This window comes from Ailuropoda melanoleuca, chromosome 20 (assembly GCF_002007445.2).
Source record: "Ailuropoda melanoleuca isolate Jingjing chromosome 20, ASM200744v2, whole genome shotgun sequence".
Lineage (NCBI taxonomy): Eukaryota > Metazoa > Chordata > Mammalia > Carnivora > Ursidae > Ailuropoda > Ailuropoda melanoleuca.
The window spans coordinates 14,091,059-14,112,384 of NC_048237.1; the positions used below are offsets into that span (position 1 = coordinate 14,091,059).

General features: G+C 50.6%; 1 protein-coding gene across 4 annotated transcripts in view; it reads left to right on the top strand.

The window, feature by feature from the left end:
• The first annotated feature begins 1,701 nt into the window (after positions 1 to 1,701).
• The window catches only part of PAX9 (paired box 9), a 30,053-nt gene continuing 10,428 nt past the window's right edge, over positions 1,702 to 21,326 (top strand). For 3 of the 4 annotated variants that reach the window (XM_019806185.2, XM_034648641.1, XM_034648640.1), the window contains exons 1-4: positions 1,702 to 1,826; positions 16,346 to 16,739; positions 17,503 to 18,129; positions 21,104 to 21,246. In XM_019806185.2, the coding sequence (XP_019661744.1) occupies positions 16,736 to 16,739; positions 17,503 to 18,129; positions 21,104 to 21,246 (774 nt within the window). In that variant the 5' untranslated portion in view covers positions 1,702 to 1,826; positions 16,346 to 16,735. Of the gene's footprint in view, positions 1,827 to 12,352; positions 12,465 to 16,345; positions 16,740 to 17,502; positions 18,130 to 21,103; positions 21,247 to 21,326 lie in introns of those variants that run through there. The other variant, XM_019806184.2, reaches the window with a different exon arrangement.

Sequence of the window (21,326 nt, forward strand, 5' to 3'; positions counted from 1 at the left end):
CTATAAAACTGCAAAATGTGTGAAAGTAAGATGTACGCATTCCCTCATTCTAGCAGCCTTATCAAAAAAAGGAAATTATGTTTATTGACCTTGCAAGAGCTTGTGGCTTGTGGCTTCCATTTAGAAGTGAGCTCTAGGAAAAGTTTCAGGGGATGAAGCCTGGAGCCAAATCCACTCCCCTCTGGCTCCCTGTACAGGAGTGCTCTGATGGAAAGCTTATGCCTCCCATACAGGGCCTTCTCTCTTGGCTGGCCTTCAGGAGTTTTCCAAATTCCATGTTATAGGGTCTAGAGAGGGTCTCCTTTGGATCTTTGTTTGGGTGGGCCCTGGAACATCTTTAGTAGGCTGTCAAAGTTTACGCCATGTGAATAGGGGACTTTTCCTTTGCCCTAGGAGAGAAGGTAGGAAGGCCAGGAGATAAGCAGAGAGGTGCACTGCCCTGCTGAATGGATAGCAGCATGTTCAGGGTTTGCTGTTACAAGAGGATATCATCGTGAGGAGCCAGCTGCCTGCCACAGTTAATGGGTATCTCCTTTTCTGTCTGAGCATTTCCCTACCTTTGATATTATTGTCTTACTGAATCTATAAAGAAAGACCACACCACACTGGGTGAATCATCCAAACTAGAGGTAGGTCCTCAGTCACCTGGATTCCTGAATTTTGAAGCCAGGTTTCAGGTTGGCTGGAGAATCCACTGGTCTTGTTGGCGCCCCTCTTCTTGACTTACAAACAGCATAATTGTATTTGAGAACACTTAAAAACGGTAAAAAAAATTTGTTTTTGTCAGGAATAAATAACCAGCCCTGTAGCAAATCCCAAACTGAGAGCGAGCAGTATTTTATTAGCCAAAGGTCCAGCTTGTCTGTAAGGCCACGTCTTTCTTCTTTGTCATTGTACCCCCAGCAGTTAGCACAATGCTTAACACATAGCAGGTGCTCAATAAAAAGGTGTTGAATGTAGGAGTGTGCCATTGCAGACTAAGGAGGATAGGTACTTATGGGCCCTTGGCCAGAGTTTTAAAAGGGTAGCAACACCTCCCCAGGTCGATGTTAAGATGGCAGGATAATTACAGCAAGAGCATGAAGCAGTTCATTCAAGCAGTTCACCAGAGATACTTTGGACTGGGGGGATCTAGCTTCTGCCTTCTACCTGAAGATTCTCCCTTCACCGCCATCCTTGGCTGATTTTAATAAGGTGGGCTTACAGTAGCTATTAACGTATGAAGAGAAATTATCTACTTCTCTGTTGTTACACTCAAGTGAACACTGCTCACTAACAGAGAAGTCCATGTCCAAGATTGAAGCCAGAGAAAGGAACTCAGGAAGGGGTGGGTGCAGGGGGACGGGGCTCGACTGTAATTAACACCAGGAACCTAACTCTGAAAACGGTTGTTTCTTTCTGTATCTTTTGATCCCACCCTCTGACTTAATTTCTTTTTAAAAACGTTACTTTCAAAAAATCTCTAACCTTGACGGCAGAAACAGGAAAAGCTTTCTCTCTTTCTGTGGTGGTGCAGAGAGCGGCTGGGTGCATCCCCCGTGAGAGAGTGGAAGTGACCGCAGACAGGTCGGCTCTGTTCCAGTCCGGGGAGCAGAGCTGAATCCCTTCCGGAAGACTCCATCCCACTGCAACCTGAAGCCTGCCTCGGGGGCCACAAATACCGTCCACCTTGAGTCATCTCCTCCTACTCCTTGCTGGAGTCTTGGGCACCTGGCTGCAGCGGATGTGAGGGGGGTCCGAGATCCCTTCGCCGGTGATAGAAGGCCGTCTCGTGCTGGGGAGGCTGCAGCCTCCTGCCCTTTCTCCAGGCGGGGACCCGAGAGCAGGTACGTGCGTGGGTGTGTGTAGACCATCCCGGGAAGCTAGGACCTTCCTTTCATCTCTTGGGGAGGACACCGACCATCGGTTCAGTAATTGTTACCACAGGCACCCCTGGAGGTATTTCAGGGCGTTATTAGGGGAAATGGCGCGGACGCGGGCGTTCGCGCTACCCGGAAGAAGCCGCGGCAAGGGCCACCTGTGGAGTCGCACTTCCTGCGAGGTTTCCTCGGGAGGTGGCGCCACAGCCCGTGGCTGCGCCCCGCTGCCCGCCTTCTCCAGCGGATCTCTGGCTGCGCCAACACCAGATGGAGCGAGTCGGTGGCCCCCGTCTGCGCCGCGGCCGGGACCCCAGCAGCACTGCTTCCTGGGCGCTCAGAGCCACGGCGCGTGGAGGTCCGGGTGCCTCGGAACCCCACCCTGCGGCTCTCCGGGCGCAGAGGACGTGCGCCGGGGTCCCGGCACCTGCGCGCTCTCGACCTGGGCCCGCCGTGATGACCCGGGAGCCATTTACTGGGCCATGGCTGCCCTTGGTGCCTCAATGAGAGCGGTCAGGCAGGCCTCGGCTGGTGACTGGTAGGAGATGAGGGGTAAGCTGGGAGCCAGTTCCTCCACTACATCTTTGCCGTGGGGAACCCCAAGCCCGCTCGCGGTGGCCACCGAGTATCATAAAGAGACCCTCAGGTCTGAGCTCTTTAGGGATTCAGAGTCGGCAGTTCGTAAGCCCCAGAAGATCTGCGGGTTTCCCGCTTGCAGAGGACTCAGCGCCCGGGGCAGACGGCCGCAGCCGCGCTCGCAAAGCCAAGCAGGGTCGGGGCGCACTGCCCGGGAAAGAACCGCGCGGGTGGCAGCGCTCTCTCCGCAACCACGCCGAGGCGTCCGGCAGAGGCTCGGGCCCCTTAGCTCCGCAGATCCGGCTCAGCGCTAGGGTTTTGGAGCCGGGGCTCTGGAGGCCTCCGCCCGCGGCAAGGAGACGCACGGCGGGCACTTCGCATTGAGCTGGAGGTCCTGCGCCGCCGCGGGTATTGGACGCCAAGCCTGGGAAGGAGCGGATTCAGCGCGCGGGGGAGAGTTACCCGGGATCCGAGGGAGGGCGATATTTACCGATCCCTTCCACTAGAGCAACCGTGCAAACGGGATGGTTAGGGGTGGCGGATTTGCACAAGTTGGTACAAGAAAGTCGAGAATCGAGGACCTTCCTACCCGGAGGCCTGCCGGACACCAGAGCAGACTCTTTAACTCCGGTCCGGGGATGGGACGAGTGGGCGCGTCCAATTTTCTAAGTTTCGTCTTGCTTCTCTTCGTCTGCCACTCTGGCAGCACTCTTGCTACTCTCTCCGCCGGGTCACCACCTTCGCCCGAAGGAGAGTAGCTGTCTGAGGGGCGCAGACAGCAGAGACTTCGTTTTCGTACAATTATTCGTTACAGCTCTGTTCGTCCAAATCGCAGGACATTATTCTCGGCTTCATTTCCACATATTTGACAGCGGACGAAGAAGTACTTGTGTATGCAGACTTGAATCAGAACCTGGGAGGTGACGCTATGAATTAGACACTTGGGAGTTCATGGTTCAGCCCTGGGGAGCGTTTCTGGAAATGTGTTTGGGGGCAATCCCGCAAGCAAGAGGCCCGGTCCAATCCAACTTTCTTCCTTTGGGGCGATTCAGGGTGAAACGAAATGTGAGGTCTCCTAAATCGTTAAGATCCCCTGGTCAACTAGAAAAGCCTTAAGTAACTTGTTTTATCTTTGAGACCACTATCCATCCCTCAGCGCCTAATTATACAATACCCGCCCTCTGGGGGCATACAGCTATACATAGCCTAGCGTTCAAACACGTGTTTTTGGAGTACACTATTGTCAGACACTCCCCCCATATTATTTATTCCATTGAGTCCATTTAAAATCTATTTTAAAAGTCATTACATATTCTTGAAAATTTAGTTGTAAACATCATTTAATTATGAATAAATAATTTCCATGTAGTCCCGGAACTGCCGACCTAATGGAAGAGAAGCTTGAGGACTTTTCAACCTCCAATAAAAGGAAGAGGACTTTATGACTGGGGTGAAAAGGGGGTGGTGAGCTAAGCCAATAGGGCAGCGGACCTTTACTATGTGCAAAAGCATTCAGACACATGGCGACCCATTCGCAATAAAACTTTATTGATGATCGTTTGAAAGTTATGGCAACTCCAAGGTTATAAAACTTGTCATAAAATACCAAGCAGTCATTAGTTTACCTGACCTCATTTCAATATAAACTTCTACAAAACATTTTATTTTGTTCCTTCTTATAAGTGGGGAAAAGAAATTGAGGTTAGACACAGTGGCCCATTATTGAGAACCCAAGATCTGCAATTTGACACTCTGCCCTTCATCCCTGCAAATAAAACAGTGAAATCCACATTTCTGTTCTTTTCTGTAAATATTCTTGTAGAAAAAGAGAATAATAATAGCTATTTTTTGGTCCAATCATCCATTTTTAGCACATAACCTGGGTTTGAATTTGGATGGAGAGTTGTTTCTCTTTGGATGATCTGGCAAGGTATCTTTAACAGTTGTTAAAGAGTATTGGCTCCCTGAGCTATGCATAAGAAGTCTAAGAAACAAATAGCCACACATTATTTGGCATGTGACCTGAGAAGTGAATTGTTTAAAATATTCAGTTGGTGTTTAGAGCTATTGAGAAGTCAGATGAATAGTCCATCTCCTCCATACCTCCAATCAAGAAATGCAGCTGTCCTAATTGAGATCACTTAGAATTGTACTGCAGTAAAGAACCCAAACCGATGTTGCAAGAAAGTTCCAGGAGATAACTAGTCTGGGCTCTGTCAAAATCATTGTTTTTGGTACAACTGTATGAATGGACTTGAACCCCTGATGACAGAAAGAACCAGTGAAAAAACACTGATGACTTTGAGTAGATTCTCATCTCCCCATGCTCCTCTTTGGATTGACCAAGGCTCACGTTCCCCTAACGCTGTACAGCTAAGGTCAGTCTACCTGCTTTTAGGGCAAAGAGTTTGTGAGCATGTACAGATGGCAAAGGTTGACCTTGTGTTAGCTGCATGCTAATTTCTCCCAAACATGTAAAGGTCTGGATATACTTTTCACTGATTGTTTAATAATATAAGCTTCAAGATAGATCTGGGCATATATGCATTTATGGTGGTTTGGAAATCTAATATGAAGAATGCTAACTGCTTTGTGACCTCACTGGAACTCATCTTGGTAATGTTATGCTTAGTTTCCTTGTGTGCCTTAAACTATTTCAGGGATTTCATAGAATTTTAAATAGAAAAGAACATTTAAAAAAGCAAAATCTTATGTAAAATGCTGCTTTCTTTCAGGGAGTGCATAGGGGTGTGTGCATGTGTTTGAGAGGGAAAAGTACAAGATCAGAGAAAGGGGGTAGAGATGGAGCTGAAGGAAGAGAGAAGTATATGACACAGTACTAATTAAATGGCAGACTCTCCTGGTGTCCATAGCTTTCCCTAGCTGGTGGGTACAAATTGTAATAATTTGACTCGCCATTTCATACTCTCATGTTTTTAGGCACAGTGATGCCATGCATCAAAACATTCTGTGTTTCCCCAATTTAGCACTGATTTCCAGGAAGGATAGAGGAGAAGGTGCTTGTGATCTATGAGGGGGCCCATTGGCTGAACACGGTGTATTTACTCTTTAGAAACAGAGGCTCTAAATTCATTCTTTTGGGTTTAGGACATTTTGGAGAAGTTCACACAGCTCTAAGAGAGAACTTATTCAGAGATAAGTTAGCAAATTGTTCTTCTAATTGATTTCATTGAATTTATTTATTGAGATACATACATACATACACAGATGGTTTAGGATTTGTGTTGTGGCAGCAACAGCAGCAGTGAATTTATACTGTTTGTATTCCTTCTGCTATCAATTCCAACGTTCATTTTGCTTTTCCTAGATGCCTTAAGGGTATGGTGTAAAGGAGAAAAGTGTCTTTATTTTAATCAGCAACAAAAATATTTCACTCGTCTTCCATCCTCCTTCTCAAAATAACTATTCTTCACCCCCAAAAAGGTCATTTAGACTCTACACAAATGTTCACTAATTCACATTCACCCCAGTGATTCCCCATTCAGCTCTATTTAAGTGTGTTTAGTAGGAAGGCTTGGTTACCAAAGAAACATCCATTTGGATTCACCTGTCAGGATCTCTCTTACACCATATTCTAAGAAAGGCATGGAAGTTACCTAAGTAGAGTTTTAAAAATAGTTTTCATGTCAAATAGTTGTGAAAGGGCAGCACAGCATGCTCATGCTTCTTTTCTTATATTCTCCTCATTCAGAGATGTGCAGGTTATTAGAAGACATTCCCCAATACTTCATCCACACTTGCTTTCCTGGGTGATCTGATTCACTAAGGCTTAACTACATGATGAGAAGTATGTCTTACGGGGGGGCAGGCTTACAAATATCTTTGAAGTTTTTTGGGCAGCTGGGTGATAGAGTTGTGAAATCCCAAATTATGCCTTGAGTTCTGTACAGATGACATGTACAGACTACATAATTGTGCCCTCATCATTTCTATTGACACAAGAAACTCTCCCATATGAGGAAGAAAATGCAGCTTTTATGCAGCATCATCCAAGTGTCTGTTATTCATTCCTTCTGTATAATTTAATATATATTGTACCCCAAGGGTATATTTTCCCCAATGAGACTAATTTGCTCTAATAGGAATAATAATGCCTCCACTGCACCTGATACCTTTATCCCAAAAAACTCTCCTGTGACTTAGCAGTTCCCTGATGAAACACACAGATCATGTGCATGTGTGGCCAGAAGCTGTAGTTCATCTTACACGCAACTCTACACATTTAACCCTTTAGTTTCTGCTTTTATATATATATATATATTTGTTCTTTTTGGTGTTGGATGCCCTTGAGAAACAGAAAGTCTTAAGGTGATTTTGTTTCACAGCTAAAATGTAAACAAGTCTGGTTCTAAAGAAAAACTCATGCACACTTTTTGTCTACCCTTCCACTCATTGAAAGAGGACAATTTGGAGGTGACTTTGGAAGTAATAATTCATATGTAATTTAGCAACGTCTGAACTTCCAGCACAGAACTTAAATAACAACACATCTTTCCACTGTGTATTCTCCTCTTGGGAAACATATAGATACAACCATTTAGTTCTAAAAAAAATTAAGGAAATGGTGAGGAAAATACACCCACTCACGTCAATTACCATTTGAGGAATTCATTTGGTGTCAGAGTTGAAGAATGTATAGAGCTGACTTTGAATGATAAAACTCTCTGGATTTAGTATCTGGCAGATTTGGGAGGTATGTAAATATTTACAGCACATTTCTATTTTGTTTTGAATTGGCTTTTTGTTACCTACAAGTAAATTGGCTTTCTTTAATTTTTAAACCCATTTATCCACACAAGCAGTGCAATAACTTTCACCTAGCAAGTAACCTCAGAAATCTACTGGTGTGAGACATTCAAACGCGAATGGAAAATCTACCCAGTCAAGTGCTCTCCCTTTAAACACAGCAGCAGCCGCGCCTGGCTGCTGGAATGGCCCTGCTGGGGAGGCTTGTAAATGTTCCATGTATTATACAGCCTAGGCAGAGAGGGTGATTGAACCCAACTAAAAGAATTTTAACTTTTCTATTTCCTGACTTTCAGGGGTTTAAATTTTTAGCCCTCAACTGGCATTATTGAAAGTTCTTTTACATTGAGTAATGGGATCATTATTTCTCTCCCCACTGAAAAGGGTTCCTCCAAGAACAGAACCATGTGGCTAGGCAGAATTCTATCCCAAAGGGAATTGCATAGGAATCGCTCAGGCAATAAAAACTACTTAGGGAATTTGTATTGTCAGCTTGCCAGAACATCAGATTCACACCTCTGGTTCTGCAGGAAGGTGCTAGGGGACTTTTTAAAGGTCCCCTGTGGCCGTGACCTTGGCTCTCTATCCTTGTAAGAAATGGCTCACCGGTCAGCCACTGTCATGGGCTAGCCTTTTGATCCTGCAGGAAACAGAACCAGCCTTGTTCTCCCAACCCTCTATCTACCCTGGGAGCCTTTCAAGAATGGCAGCCGCAAGGTTGTAGCCTCCACATCATACATAAAACCCTGGCCCAGCATTTCTGGTGCTAATCTCCGGTTGTTGCCAACCCTCTCTCTGTCCCCTGCAGCCTTTAAACCTACAGGCTGGATATGACACAGCAGCACAACAACAACAAAAGTACCTTAATATGTAAGAACAGTGATAACACAGAATAGTAGAAATTGGGATAAAATATGAATCATGGGTATTGTCCAAAAACCCTTCTTTATTTTCCTAAGTTTTCCCCTCAAGAATTTTCTTTTTTCTTTGTTTCTACTATGCCATCCTTACTAATTATAATGGTTTTTGTTTAATGCTCTCCCCAAAACAATATTTTTATTATATGCATTACCGAAGTAGATCTACATTATTAAAATATGCACTGAAATATCTTTGTAGAGATTTTAAAATGTCAGGAGCTTTTGGACGTGCAAATTTTTTTATAGCATAAACAAACCTTTTAAAAATTATTTTTTTCACATGGCACAAAGGATGTACTTGTACTGAACAAAACCAGTAGTACTTACTTGGGTTTTCCTGAAAAATAATTTGGAGTCAGTCGTATTAATTTTGAAACATTTCATTTGAATACAAAAAAGTGAATCATAAAGAGGCCATAAACTTTTTTCCTCTTTCTTCCTTCATATTTATGTGTGTGTGTGTGTGTGTGTGTGTGTGTGTGTGTGTGTGTGTGATTCGCTTATTCTGCAAAGATATACCTGTTTTCTCTCTCTTGGCTTAGAAAAATGACTCTTTTGAGAGGTACCATTTATTTCTTTTTTACATTTCTCTTCCTAAGAGTCTATGTTCCCACTGAAAACCATACTGTTGAATCTCTTGGCAATTTTTCCAAAGCTACGCTCCAGTCATGTCTGTGGAGAAGTGGTTACAGTCTGTGTCCCACTGGCTGGAACACACAGCTTGACTCCAAAGTGACTGAGACTGAGGAGAAGGGTTGGCAGCTCTTTCACTGGTCGTGGTGGGGGTAGAGTTTTTAGACTCGGCGGGATACTGCGCTGGCAGAGGGGGAGGAGAGAGTGCACCCTGGACGCAGCAAGTGAGCCTCTTGTGGGGGATAGCATTCTGCAGAGGGGCCTGCCTGAGACTATCCCATCCTAAGGAGCGCTGCGCCCAGCCAGGAAGAAGACTTGTGGCGCGTGACCCGCATGTCCTGCGCTGTAGATTGCTAGGCTAGGGACCCTTGCTGCAAGAATACAATCAGACTCCTCTTGGCCTGCAGAGCTCTGGTGACCCCAGACAAGACAGGAGCGGCCAGACTCTGGTGTGGACCACAGGTTTTCTCCAAAACCTGAAACACCAGCTTGGAATTTTGCAGCCCAGGTTCTCAGTCCCTACTGGGAGGCGCCTCTCCTACCCAATCCCTCCCTAATCAAAGATGACTGAGTGAATTCCTTGTGGGCCACAGCTAGAGAGCAGTTTTCCAGGACAGTAAAAGTGACTCCTAATAACTTTGTGGTTTTCTCTTATCCGAGCTGCTACCTCTCCCAGAGTGCACTGAAATCCCTTTAACATTATAGTTTTTAAAATGAGATGGTTTATTTTTCCTCTATATCCAGGATAACGAAAAGAGTTGAGCTAGACGACAAGAGGCACACAAGAGCAAGAAAAACGTTAACTATATAGTCTGGACTCCAGGGAGAGAGCATGGCTAGCTACCAGGTACACTTTGGAGCCACTTGGGCCCAGCTAGCGGTGTTAATTACGGGTTCTAATTTTATTGCGGCTCGGCTCCTCCTGGTTTGTCCCCACTATAATGGTCTTAAAAAGAAACACCCACAGGCACACGCCACAATGAATCCCCAAGAAAGACAAGGTAGATTTCTCTGCCTGGGGGCTAATACTCCCAGAGCGCTTGGGGAAATGGATGGGCACGTCCCGGCCTCCGGGAACAGATTCCAGCGAAGAGCAGCTCATTCCTGATTCTTCTCGGTCCTCGCAGTGCCCCTCTTCCTGCAGCTGGGCCTGGGCGCTCCTGGTGGACACTTCGGATACCTACAGTAGCCGGGGTCCGCACCCCGAAGCCCTGGAGTAGCCTGGGTCAGGAGAAGACCGCGCGCAGCCAGAGCCTGATCTAGATTTCCTGTCCTCACCTGGTCAGTCAGACATCCTCGGTGGTAGCGTGAAGTGTCTTGGAGTCTATGCCTATAGTGAGGAAGCGTAGAGTGCAGACCTTCTTTCCTGCAGGCTGTCTCTCCCCCTCCCCAAACCCAAAGATGGAGGGGGCAAAGGGGAGCGTCCAATTTCCTTGCTGACACTTGCGGTGCGGGGCTTCTTTTGATGCTTCAGCAGGAGCTCTTCCTGCAGGATAGGGAAATGGGGAGAACAACGACACTAGAAGCATGGCGGGGTTCGCATTCCCATCTACGTAATTAACCGTATGATCTCATTTAATCTGTTTTGTGGGCTCTTATTTAATGTAAGTCTCTGTTTCACCTCTTGTAGCACTGGGAAGATAGTATCTCCTTTATATGGTTATTGTGGTGCTTGGATGCTGTGAGCCCTCAGCAAATGGTAGGATGAGCTGGAGAACCGTGGTCTCATCACTCCCTTGGCCTTCGAGGATCCTCTTTGCAGTTTGTGGTGTTCCCTCCCCAAAGCAGGGACCCGTCGCAGAACCTGGCCCTGAGTAGCCCCTGGGAATTCCAAGAGGATCCAGCCCAGCAGCGCTTAGAAGATGAGCTTTGAGTGGGTCATGAAAAGACTGATAGTCGAGTTTGCCTTGGAGAGTGGTAGAGGAAGGTATGCGGACTTGGAGCCCAGTGGGGAATTGAGGGTGGAGGAGGAATTGGAAGAGGAAACTAAAAATTTCGGGCTATCAGAGTTCCGTGGATTTTCAAAGGCCTTTCCCAACCTTTGCAAAAATTACTGTGGGAGCGCGATCAAATCTGACACCTGTAGGTGTCGCTATGACGAGATGACTCGGCCTGGAGAGAGGTAACCAGGGACTCCCAAGACCATGGCAAATTTTCCGTGACTCCGACCCTGACTCTGCTCCCAGCCCCCGCTTTCTGTTTTCGAAGGGATGCTGAGGGCAGTGCAGCAAGATTATCTGCTTTCACGGTCAGCGCAGGGCTAGTTGGTGGTGGAATTCGTCCAGAGAAAGAGGTTGGAAATCCCCCGCTTCAACTGCACCGAGCCGGGCAGCTCCACCACTGTCTATTGCCCGGGTGCGAGGACTCCCGGGAGCGAACCGCTAAGTGAGCCAGCCTGTTCTCTGCATCACTGAGAATGGGAGGAACGCTCGTGCTTAGCTCCAAGACTGGCCCACAGGTTGATTCCTGCTCCTTGAAGCCTGCAGGCAACCCCAGCCTCACGAGAAAGCTGCATTCCTCGTAACCTGACCGAGATGGGGACCATGAAGTGCTTTTCATGTGCTTCAGAGCCAAAACCAAGGCTTAGAGGTGCGGCCTGGTTCGCATTTATCTTTTCCAGACAGTCTTTGGGCCAATCGGGTCTTCGGAAAGAGGCAGCACCACTGCCCTCGCAGGGACCCTAAGGGCAGGGTCTTTAAGACCCCGGCAAACCTGCTTTTCCCACACGCAGCTGCAACTTTCTTGAGCTGCTTCAGCTCAAGGCTGTAGAGTGACCGCGGATGGTGAATTCCTCTCGTCACCGAGCGGTGAGGCTTTTACAGATGCTTAGACCCAGGCCGGGCGAAGTGCCTCCTCCCTCTGACTGGAGGCTCAGCCTGGCCTCCCGGAAAGTATCTTCCCTGCCCCTGCCCCCAACGGGATCCATCCTTGATCGCACTTGCGGGACCGCAGCCACAAGTTTTGCCCCTTGCATATAAAAATGTGTTCTCTTTCATTTGCGGATTTAATAAACAAATGTAACCATATCACATGGGGCTCCGCGCCGTCCTTCTGAAAGCAATTCCGCTGTTGAAAACTGAAAAATGGGTGTAATTTGCGTTGAGAAAGTGATGTTAGGGTCATGGCAATTTCCCTGGCCGTTATTTATTTTTACTTTAAAGTCTTTAGGGAAGATTTGCTTATATACTCGGAAACCTTCCAATGCGAGGGTACCAGCAATCTAGTTCGCCTTCAACGCGGCGGGGGGTGGGGTGGAGAACAATTACTGAGTGACGCTAATATGGGGAAACTGAAAAGAAATGTCGATTGTTTTTATTGTAACAGAAGGAGTGAACAAACAGAAAAACCAACCCCGGGTGATCGGAAACAGGCAGGCGGGGAATTAAAAGCGGGTTTCAGGCGGCAACAGGCCCCTCCCCTGCCTTTGGAAGGAGAAAGCGGGTGAGGAGCGCTCTCGGCCCGGGGGCCCATCCCACCGCCCGCAGCGGGATTTCCGCGCTCTGGCGGTACCCTGCATGCTGCCGTCTTCTGGGGAAAAGGTCTTGAATCGTAAGCATCGTCGGCAGGAAGGCGGAGAGGCTGCAGGGAGGCTCTGGCGATTCTCGGAGAATCTTCTGGGCTCCTTCTGGGGGGCCTCCTCCCTCATCCCCCGCCTCCACTGGGGCTGGTACGTCCTGCGGCGTCCGCAGCCGGGCTAAGTCCAGGCCTGCAGGTCAGTGTGTGGGCACCCCCACACCCCAACCCAGGGGCCCTGGCTGGGGCTGAGGGCCCTGGTGGTCTGTCTCTCTCTCCCCCAAAAGCGTTTCCCTCTAGCCGCCGCCCCGACTCCGCCCGCGGCTCCACGCGCAGATCCCGCCTGGCCCGCAACTCAGGGTGGACCTCCCTCGCCTTGGGCGCAGGGTGCGCTTCCGGCTGCCACGTGCCGCAGCAGGCCCTGGGAGGTCGAGTAGGCGGAGGAGCGGCCGCTGACCCCGAGTGGCCCGGACAGAGCAGTGGGCAGATCGGGGTTGGAACCTGTGGCCCGGGCGTTCGCCGCTCAGTCTGGTGAGGACTGAAGTCCGGCCTCTTTTTCTCTACGCCGCGCTCCATCTTTCACTTACCCAGAAAGAGGCGCTCCCTTGGGAGAATCGGATTCGAGATCTTGTTTCTACCTCATTCCCTCCTCACGAGGCTGGAAGCAGTCGCTGTGCTCCGAAAACCCGTCTCGGAGCTCAGACCCTGTCTCCTCTCCTTTCCTGGAGCTCCCTGGGCAGGGCGACAAGCCGGCACCGTCGCCGGCGCCTGCCCGGGGTCCTGTTTCCCAGGAGGAGGGCAGGTTGGAAGAATCTGCCCCTTAATATTCTTCTCTGCCAACTCTGCTCTTCGTAAATGCAACCGAGAACAGCAGGACCCTTCTCACGGCGCACAGGCACGCCCTCTCTCATTCTATCCCCCAGCCGAAGTCGTAGTGACCTGCAGACGCCGGGTAGCAGCCCGGGGCGTCGGTCAGGGTTGCAGAGCTAGGGAAGAGTTCCCCTTCCTCAACGGTCCGTAGCGCCGGGGTCCCACCTCGCCGTCCCCGGGCGGGCGCCGTCTGCCAGGCTGCGCGAGGCCGGCCTCGGAAAGAGCTAGATTCCTGTTCCTTCTCGTCGTCTCTCCTCAGATCCCGCTAGTGCGGAGAGGGGGGCGCCACAGGTTACCGTCCGCGGCACTGTGACCGCTGACAGATTTATGAAGACTTTACGGCATCTGGCCTGGAGTCCAGCCTAAGAGGTGCTCTGCCGGCTAAGTTCCCCCAGCCGCGTGCCCGGGCCGAGCGGGTCCTGGAGTCCCGGGCCCTGGCTCCCCTCTGGGACGCGGACACGTCTGTCCCCGCCGGTGTCGAGCGTAGGGATTCTCTCCGCCCGGTGTAGCCCTCTCCTTCCCACCCTCCCCCGCTAGCTTCCAGTCTCCCACTGAGTAAATATTTACCCAAAGAACGGGTAGCCCCTTGGAGGAGGCCTCGACAGCATCCTGGGAAGGGCTTTTGGCTTCTCCCCGGCCTGTGTCAGCTGCAGGCCTTATTGGTTGTGTTTTGGTTTTGGTCTTTTAGAAGAAATTCTTTTAGTAGAAATTTTTTTCCGATCTCTTTGCAATCTCCCGTGTCCACAGCAGGCAGTAACCAGGGAGCGCTGACCCCAGCTGCCCCTTGGCTGTTTCTCAAAGTCCTGCATCCCTAGGCCCACTGTCGAGGCTTACCGGCCCTTTAGGTTTCTCTCTCTCTCTCTCTCTCCCGCTTGCTCGCCTCTAGCCCTCGAGGCCTCTTTTCCCTTTTTCAGGTCGCTTATCTCTCTCTCGGGCTCTTCGGTTTGCGGGCTACCTGACCGTAGCACTCAGTGTGCGGCCCCGGGAGGGTTCAGCATCAGCACCTTCCCCTAGGATCCCTCGCCTCCATCTGTCCCTTGAAACTTCCACTCCTTTTGCCGTCCAAGCTCGGGCCTCAGTTTGCCGCGGGTTCTTAGTGTCCCCAAGCACCAACGATTCTTCGCGGGCTGTTGGGAATGAGCGGAGCTGAGAGCGCCGAACACCCGCATCCGCCGGCGTGATGACCGCCTGCCCGGCTCCAAAGAGCAGGAGAAGGGGTGCGCCACAAAGATAATGCGCGGCCGCGGCCAAGTCCAACAGGTGGAACTGGAGAGACAGTAGCAGACCTGTTTGAGAGCACGGGACTTATCAGTCAGCTGAAGGAGTTTAGAGGCAAAGGAGAAGGATTTGTGTTTAGGTTCACCTAGTAGGAGCTCTAAACAACGCGAGTCTTTGGATCACTCCGGGTTGGTGCTGTAGAACCACTAAAACCCTCATAGAGTGCATAGATCCACATCCGGGCACCGAGTCTTGCCAACCAGAAGGTGGAACAGCCCTTTACCTACGCTGCAGCCCGCAAAGTGCGCTCGCTGGGGGCGCGAGCTGAGTAGAGTCGGCGCGCGAGATAGCTGTGCGTGTCTGGGGGAGGGGCAGGGAGCTTCTTGAGCAAGAAGCCAGCATGTTCAATCTTCCACACAAACGTCAGTCGTAGGCTCCTCTCCGATACCTCAATCTCAATCTGCACCAATCCTCCGGAAGGAATTGCTACATTAAAAATCTTGGATGCTCAAAGGACCTCTGCGTGGTGAAATACCAGGCGGTGCCGAACAATAGGTATTTGAGGTCAGGCCAGGGTGAAATCGCTATTAAGTCAAACTTCGAGATTTTAAACAATTGAAACAAATAAAAGTTCAAGTATTTCTAGTTGTGAGACTTTTCGCAAGAACCCGATTATAAAGAATTAAGGGTGTTTGAACTCATCTGTATCTTTTCATTCTTCTTTACCTATAAATTTGAAATCAGACTGCGGCCCCAACCACAGAAGCTTCTGGAGGTGCCTCTTCGTTTCAAAAAGCACAGATGATTATTCGTTTTTCTGGCTTCTTGTCACTTACTGGCCCCGAGTCTGGGCCCAGTCAGCTTCCCTGTATGGAGCAGACCAGAGCCACGCACATCCCCCAGGACTCTGGGAAATTCAACAGGAATCCTGTGGGCACAAGAAGCAGCGTTACGACTGTCAAGTATCAATATCCTCGACCCGAAGCAGTCCATACACCCAAGTTCATTAAAGGTGTTCCCCATCTTGTTTTTAATTTTGATTAGCATTCTCCATAACCCATACTCAAAATGTGACTAACTCTGGCCGCCAAAAAGAGTACTGTACACTTTACATTAGACTTAGAGTGATCGAAAGTGAAAATTCAGAAGTAGGCTGACTCTCAGGGCCTCTGGTAGCTAAACAGAAGACGGGGGGGGGGGAATTATATGTATATGCAGGCTCGGTGTTCAACTTTTTTGGGACCAAGTCTCTTTCATTAAACAAAACCCTTTTGCTGCGGGTTTCACGGGTGGGGGGAAGCCGGCAAACCCTGGCATCGAGTAGGAGCAGACCAGCACCGGGACTGAGCGCAGTGGCGCGCTGGCCTCCAAGGAGAGTGCCTCACGCACAGGCAATCGTCGATGTTGGCTGTGACCTAACTTTAGCAGCGTGTGCTTAAGTTCTCCGCGTACCCGCGCGCAGCCACAGCCTGGAGCCTGCGTGGCTAAGACTTGGCCCCGCGCTCCTGGATAAACCCACCAGAAACTGCGTTGAGGGGGGCTAGTCCCGGGGGCAGGAGAGGGGTCTCCACCTGGTGGTCACGGTGGCCTCCACCTCTGGCTCGGTCTCCGCTAAACCTCCAGGTCTCTCCTATCGGCCTACCGTCTCACACCTGCGCTCTCGCCACCTGGCATAGGCTGGAGTGAGGAGATAAGATTCTCCGGTAATAGCGTCCTTCTTCAGACAGCCCCTGGAGGCCTACGTGTCCGGCTATTCTAAGAAGCACCCCCCCCCACCTGACGGTGGCCCCCACCACCCCCCTAGAGTTTTAACTTCAATTCTAACGCGTCTGTTTCCCCCCTCTCCAAGTCTCCTCAACGCCTTCCCCCTTAAAGTCTCTCATATTCAGACCAAATGCTTTCATTTACTTATTCAGCATTTTTATCAGCCTGATTTTGTCTGTTTGCGCTGCCGCTAGGAAGGTGTCAAACACCCATTTTCATTGTATTCAGTCACCCAGGTGCAGAGCGAGCTTGAAAGAGACAGCGGAAGGACTTTCCGGGACTGCACTGTCGCTCAGCGGCCCGCACCAATCACCACGCAGCTTGACCTCGGGCCCTCCTCTTCGGGGGCGTGTCCCCAGTGAGTGATAGACGGAGCCGCCCGGCCCAGCTCAGGCCAGCCCACGTTGCTGCTTAGATTGAAATGCAGAACTCTAGCCTCTTTCATCGGGGCACAGACTTCCTTTTACTCCTTCCTTCTGCACTCTCGCCGCCTCCTCCCGGGAAGAAGCGGAGGCACCGGCTGCCCGGGGCAGCGACAAGCCGGGCCACTGAGGCTGTGCGAGAAGTTTCTTTTTGGGAGTTCGGAACTGGGGCCACGTTAGTATACTGCTCGGAGCAATGGGTGAGTGGCGGCGGGGGACGCTGTCAGAGCCGGGAAGGAAGGGAGGGAGGGAAAGAGAGGGCGAGGGAGGGCGGGAGGGAGCGCGAGGGCGCGCACCACTGAGCGTTCACACTCTTCTTATTGACTTTGCCCGTGTTCCTACAAGTTGTTAGAAACACGCTAAGGGTCAGGGCACACAGCAGTTCAGTATTGAACGCTGGCTACTGGGTTGCCGTTGATGCCATTTTCTGATCTTAAAAGAGGAGAGCGGTGGCAACAGCAAGCTCCGTAGCCTCAGTGCGGACCAAGTTTTGTTTCACACAAACTCACACACTCAGAACAGGGAAAAAAAAAATCCAAACCGACTGTAGTTTCTCCTAGACCTTGTCTAATTGCGCCGGTCCCCAGGCGGGGCGCTGGGGCTCAAGGGGTAGCAGCCCAGAGACTTAAGCGCCGAGCAGCCAAGAAAGAGCCAGTTGCAGGCGTCAAGACCGATTTCCCCGCCTGCTTCGGAGGCTTTTGAACACTTGGAGCGGCCCTGCGTCTCACCACTTTGCTTGTAGTGGCCGCAGGCACCCCTGGAATGGGGGGGGGTCCGACTCGTCCTTAGGGGTTTGGAGCCATTGGGGAAGGCTCCGGGACAGTAGGGTTTGGGAAAAGCCCGGCTCCCCAGTCCCGGGTGGGTGCAACTGCCCTGCCTTCTGACGTGGGCGGAGGCCGAGTGGTAAACGGCTGTCCCAAACTGCCGGTGCGCGTTCCCGCGCGCCGTGTGTTCGTTTTGCAGAGCCAGCCTTTGGGGAGGTGAACCAGCTGGGAGGAGTATTCGTGAACGGGAGGCCGCTGCCCAACGCCATCCGGCTTCGTATCGTGGAACTGGCCCAACTGGGCATCAGACCGTGTGACATCAGCCGCCAGCTACGGGTCTCGCACGGCTGCGTCAGCAAGATTCTGGCGCGCTACAACGAGACTGGCTCGATCTTGCCAGGAGCCATTGGGGGCAGCAAGCCCCGAGTTACCACCCCCACCGTGGTGAAGCACATCCGGACCTACAAGCAAAGGGACCCTGGCATCTTTGCCTGGGAAATCCGGGACCGCCTGCTGGCGGACGGCGTGTGTGACAAGTACAACGTGCCCTCGGTGAGCTCCATCAGCCGCATCCTGCGCAACAAGATCGGCAACTTGGCTCAACAGGGCCATTACGACTCATACAAGCAGCACCAGCCGGCGCCACAGCCGGCGCTGCCCTATAACCACATCTACTCGTACCCCAGCCCCATCACGGCGGCCGCAGCTAAGGTGCCCACGCCGCCCGGGGTGCCTGCCATCCCCGGCTCGGTGGCCATGCCCCGTACCTGGCCCTCCTCCCATTCGGTCACCGACATCCTGGGCATTCGCTCTATCACCGACCAAGGTAAGGGCTCAGGGGCCGGATGGTGTGGATGTGCAAAGCCTCCCTCTGCACCTTCGCTGGTGTCTCTGTTTCTGCGGCCTCCGGGCCGGCGTCTCTCCCACCACCTGAGGCTTTTTCCTTTCGAAACCAAGGAGTCCTCCCAGGGGGTGTCCTGATCTCATTAACTTGAAATTCATGCCCTCCGTTTCCTTGCCACACACAGTCTCCTGCCTCATCTCAAACTACCAGACCCATAACATCCCCCCATCCCCAACACATGGTTCGCATTTTCCACCCTCCCCCGCCTTTCGCGCCGCAGCAGCCTTAGACCCGCTCGCTCACTTGGAGAGCGCGGCCCGGGTCGGACTTGGGGCGCAGCCCGGGAGGCCTGAGCCGGCGTGGGGCTGCAGGCTGCAGACACCGCTGCGGGCAGCTTGTTTGGGGATCAGATGCGGCCGCGAGGAGTCGGGCACCCTGTGGAAATTGCAGTATTCTTGGATTCTGGCAATCAGGCCAAATTTGCTCAGGCAGGAAGTTCAAATGTCACCTAATTGGTTTCATTCTTATGCTTCACTTCATTTTCCTCGGAAACGGAGGTCCCGAAGTTACTACTAGTAACTTGCATGTTACTGCATTGCTCATTCTGCGACTAATTTTCTGCTTTATTTCTCTCTCTCCCTCTCTCTTTTTCCTATCGCCCCCACCTCCGGCCTTTACCTTAACAGACTTCACTGTATGTATCTTAGGAAGTGGCACCAACCACCGCTGTGATGGGAACAAAATGCAGGGTGATTTCATGTCCTCTCTTCTTTCCTGGTTTCCCCAAGCCTGCGGCTTCCCTTTAGGGTCCCCCGATCCCTGGGAATGCGAGTGGACATCTAGTACCTGCACATTCTCAGCATGCCACCCCACTGTTCCTTTCCTTTATCACCCTTGACCTTGCTGTGTAGCGAGTGTCTTTTCTGCCTGGTAAGAACAATTTCCTGAGCCTTCCTGCACAGTTGGGCTTCTGCAGACCAGACTTTGTTTTTCTTTACTTCATGATTAAACAAAACAACAACAACAACAACAACAACAACAACAGCCCCAGCAAGGAAACGGGCATTAACCTCTTTCTCGGTAGGGGGAAAAAGTCAAAATGTCCTAGATGCAGAATTTAAATAATACAGAGATAAGGGCCTACCGTTTTAATTTCCTAGCCAAAAGTTTAAGAAGTGCAGGGGGAAAAATTAAGTAGGAAAAGGGGGGGGAATAGTTCCTTTAATTATTTCCTGCCTTTCTCTGTTGCCACCACATTGGCACAATTATCTTTTTAAGTAATAAAAGCAGAGCCCTGATTTCTCTTCTTCGTGTTTGCTGACTGTGAATTTACAAGATTCTTCTAGGAGCTCGGTTTTGTCTTATTCGGAGCTGGTTGGAGCTTTAGTTGGAGAGAGTTTGCCCTTGATTTATAGGATAAACTGACCTCACTGACATTTAAAGGAAGCCCCTGTTCATGGGAAAGTGTGAGATCAGCAGAAATGGGGGCTCACAGGGGGATCTCAATTTCTTAAGATAACTTCAGGCTTGTGCCCACCGATTGCCTTTTGTCTGGAAAGGCAAAGAGAGACTGGCAGTTCTTCGTCAAAACACAGTTTCCTGGTGCAAACTGGAACACAATCTAATTCTTTGGAGAGGGGGAGGAATATAGAAAAAAGACTGACAGAGTTGATTTTCCCTGGGGATCCTACAATCAGACCAAGTATCAGTTGGAAAAGTAATGGATTATATGGAGAGGAGCAACTTTTCTTACTAGATGTTGTTGATTCTGGATGCCAGCTTTAAACAACCTGTTTTCTGACAAATCTGTGACTATAATAAGTGATCATTTCTACAATATGATTGCCCCTTCAAAGCACTGTGTCAGATGGAAGTATTTAAAATCAAGTTGTAGTGGCTTTGTCAAAAACTTCAGTTCTCCACCTATAGGTTCCAAAGACCGAAACACATTGCATATAGTCTTCAAAAGTCTTGTCTTTTAAAACTGCACTTAGTCATTTAAAGATGGCAGTGATTCAATGGGCACACTTCTAGGTATTGTGGTAATCAGTTTACTGCATATAATTTTCTTTGTATCTCCATTAAGAACATAAAGGATAACTGACAGCTTTACTCCTTTTTAAAAAGCACTTAATTGTACCTTCATTTCCTTAACCTTTTATTTCATTGAATAAAGAAAAACAAACCCTCTCTCTATAACCTTACCACTGACGCTGGTGGCATTTACAGTGGCAATTGTAGTATTTATTTTTTAAGTTATATGCACGTAACCTCACATATTTAATGTGTAGACATAGAGCATCAAGGGTCATCACAAATAATTTTGCACGCACAAGACAAACTGTGCATGTATATTTTGCATGTGTATTGTGGCATCTTGTAGTTATTTGTTTGCAAAGGACTTTGCAGGTCTTTTGTCTCATCTGTTGACATAAGTACCAGATCCCCACAGCACAGAGAGCACTTTTGTGGCTGTCTCTGAGCACCGGCCCAGGCCCAGGACGGTCAGGCCACGGACGCTCCTCTCTCCCTTTTCAGTCCGCACCAGTCCCCGAGTCAATCCCGAGTCGACCCCGAGTTAGGACTGGGATGACGTGCGCATCCAGCTTCGCGTGTTTCATTCCTCGATTTAGGAAAACTCTCAGGTTCCTTCCATTCGATTCCCCGGGGGAATGAGGAGGGGAGGAGGAAATCAAAGGCTGTGGAAGAAGGGAAAGAAAAAAAAAAATCTTCCCTCAGGCCTGGGTCAAAGAGCTGGGAGAGGCCTACCCCGAGGAGAGCAAACTTCGCCGGGCCCGGGCTGGAAGCCGGCGAGGCCGCGCCTGGGCCCAGCGCCCCCGGGAGGTCGAGGGCAGGGGTCGGAGCCCTGGAGCTCGCTGGTCGCGGCTTCGGGCCGCGTCTCAGGAAGGGGCGCGCGGGCTGGATCTGCGGCTTGACGCCTTCTCCTCCTCCCCAGGCGTGAGCGACAGCTCCCCCTACCACAGCCCCAAGGTGGAGGAGTGGAGCAGCCTGGGCCGGAACAACTTCCCTGCCGCCGCCCCGCACGCGGTGAACGGGCTGGAGAAGGGAGCCCTGGAGCAGGAAGCCAAGTACGCGCAGGTGAGGAGGCGAGCGCCCCGCCGGGTGGGCCGCGAGGTGGCGGCGGTTTGGGCGCCGGGGGGAAGCCCGGGCCGACCCCC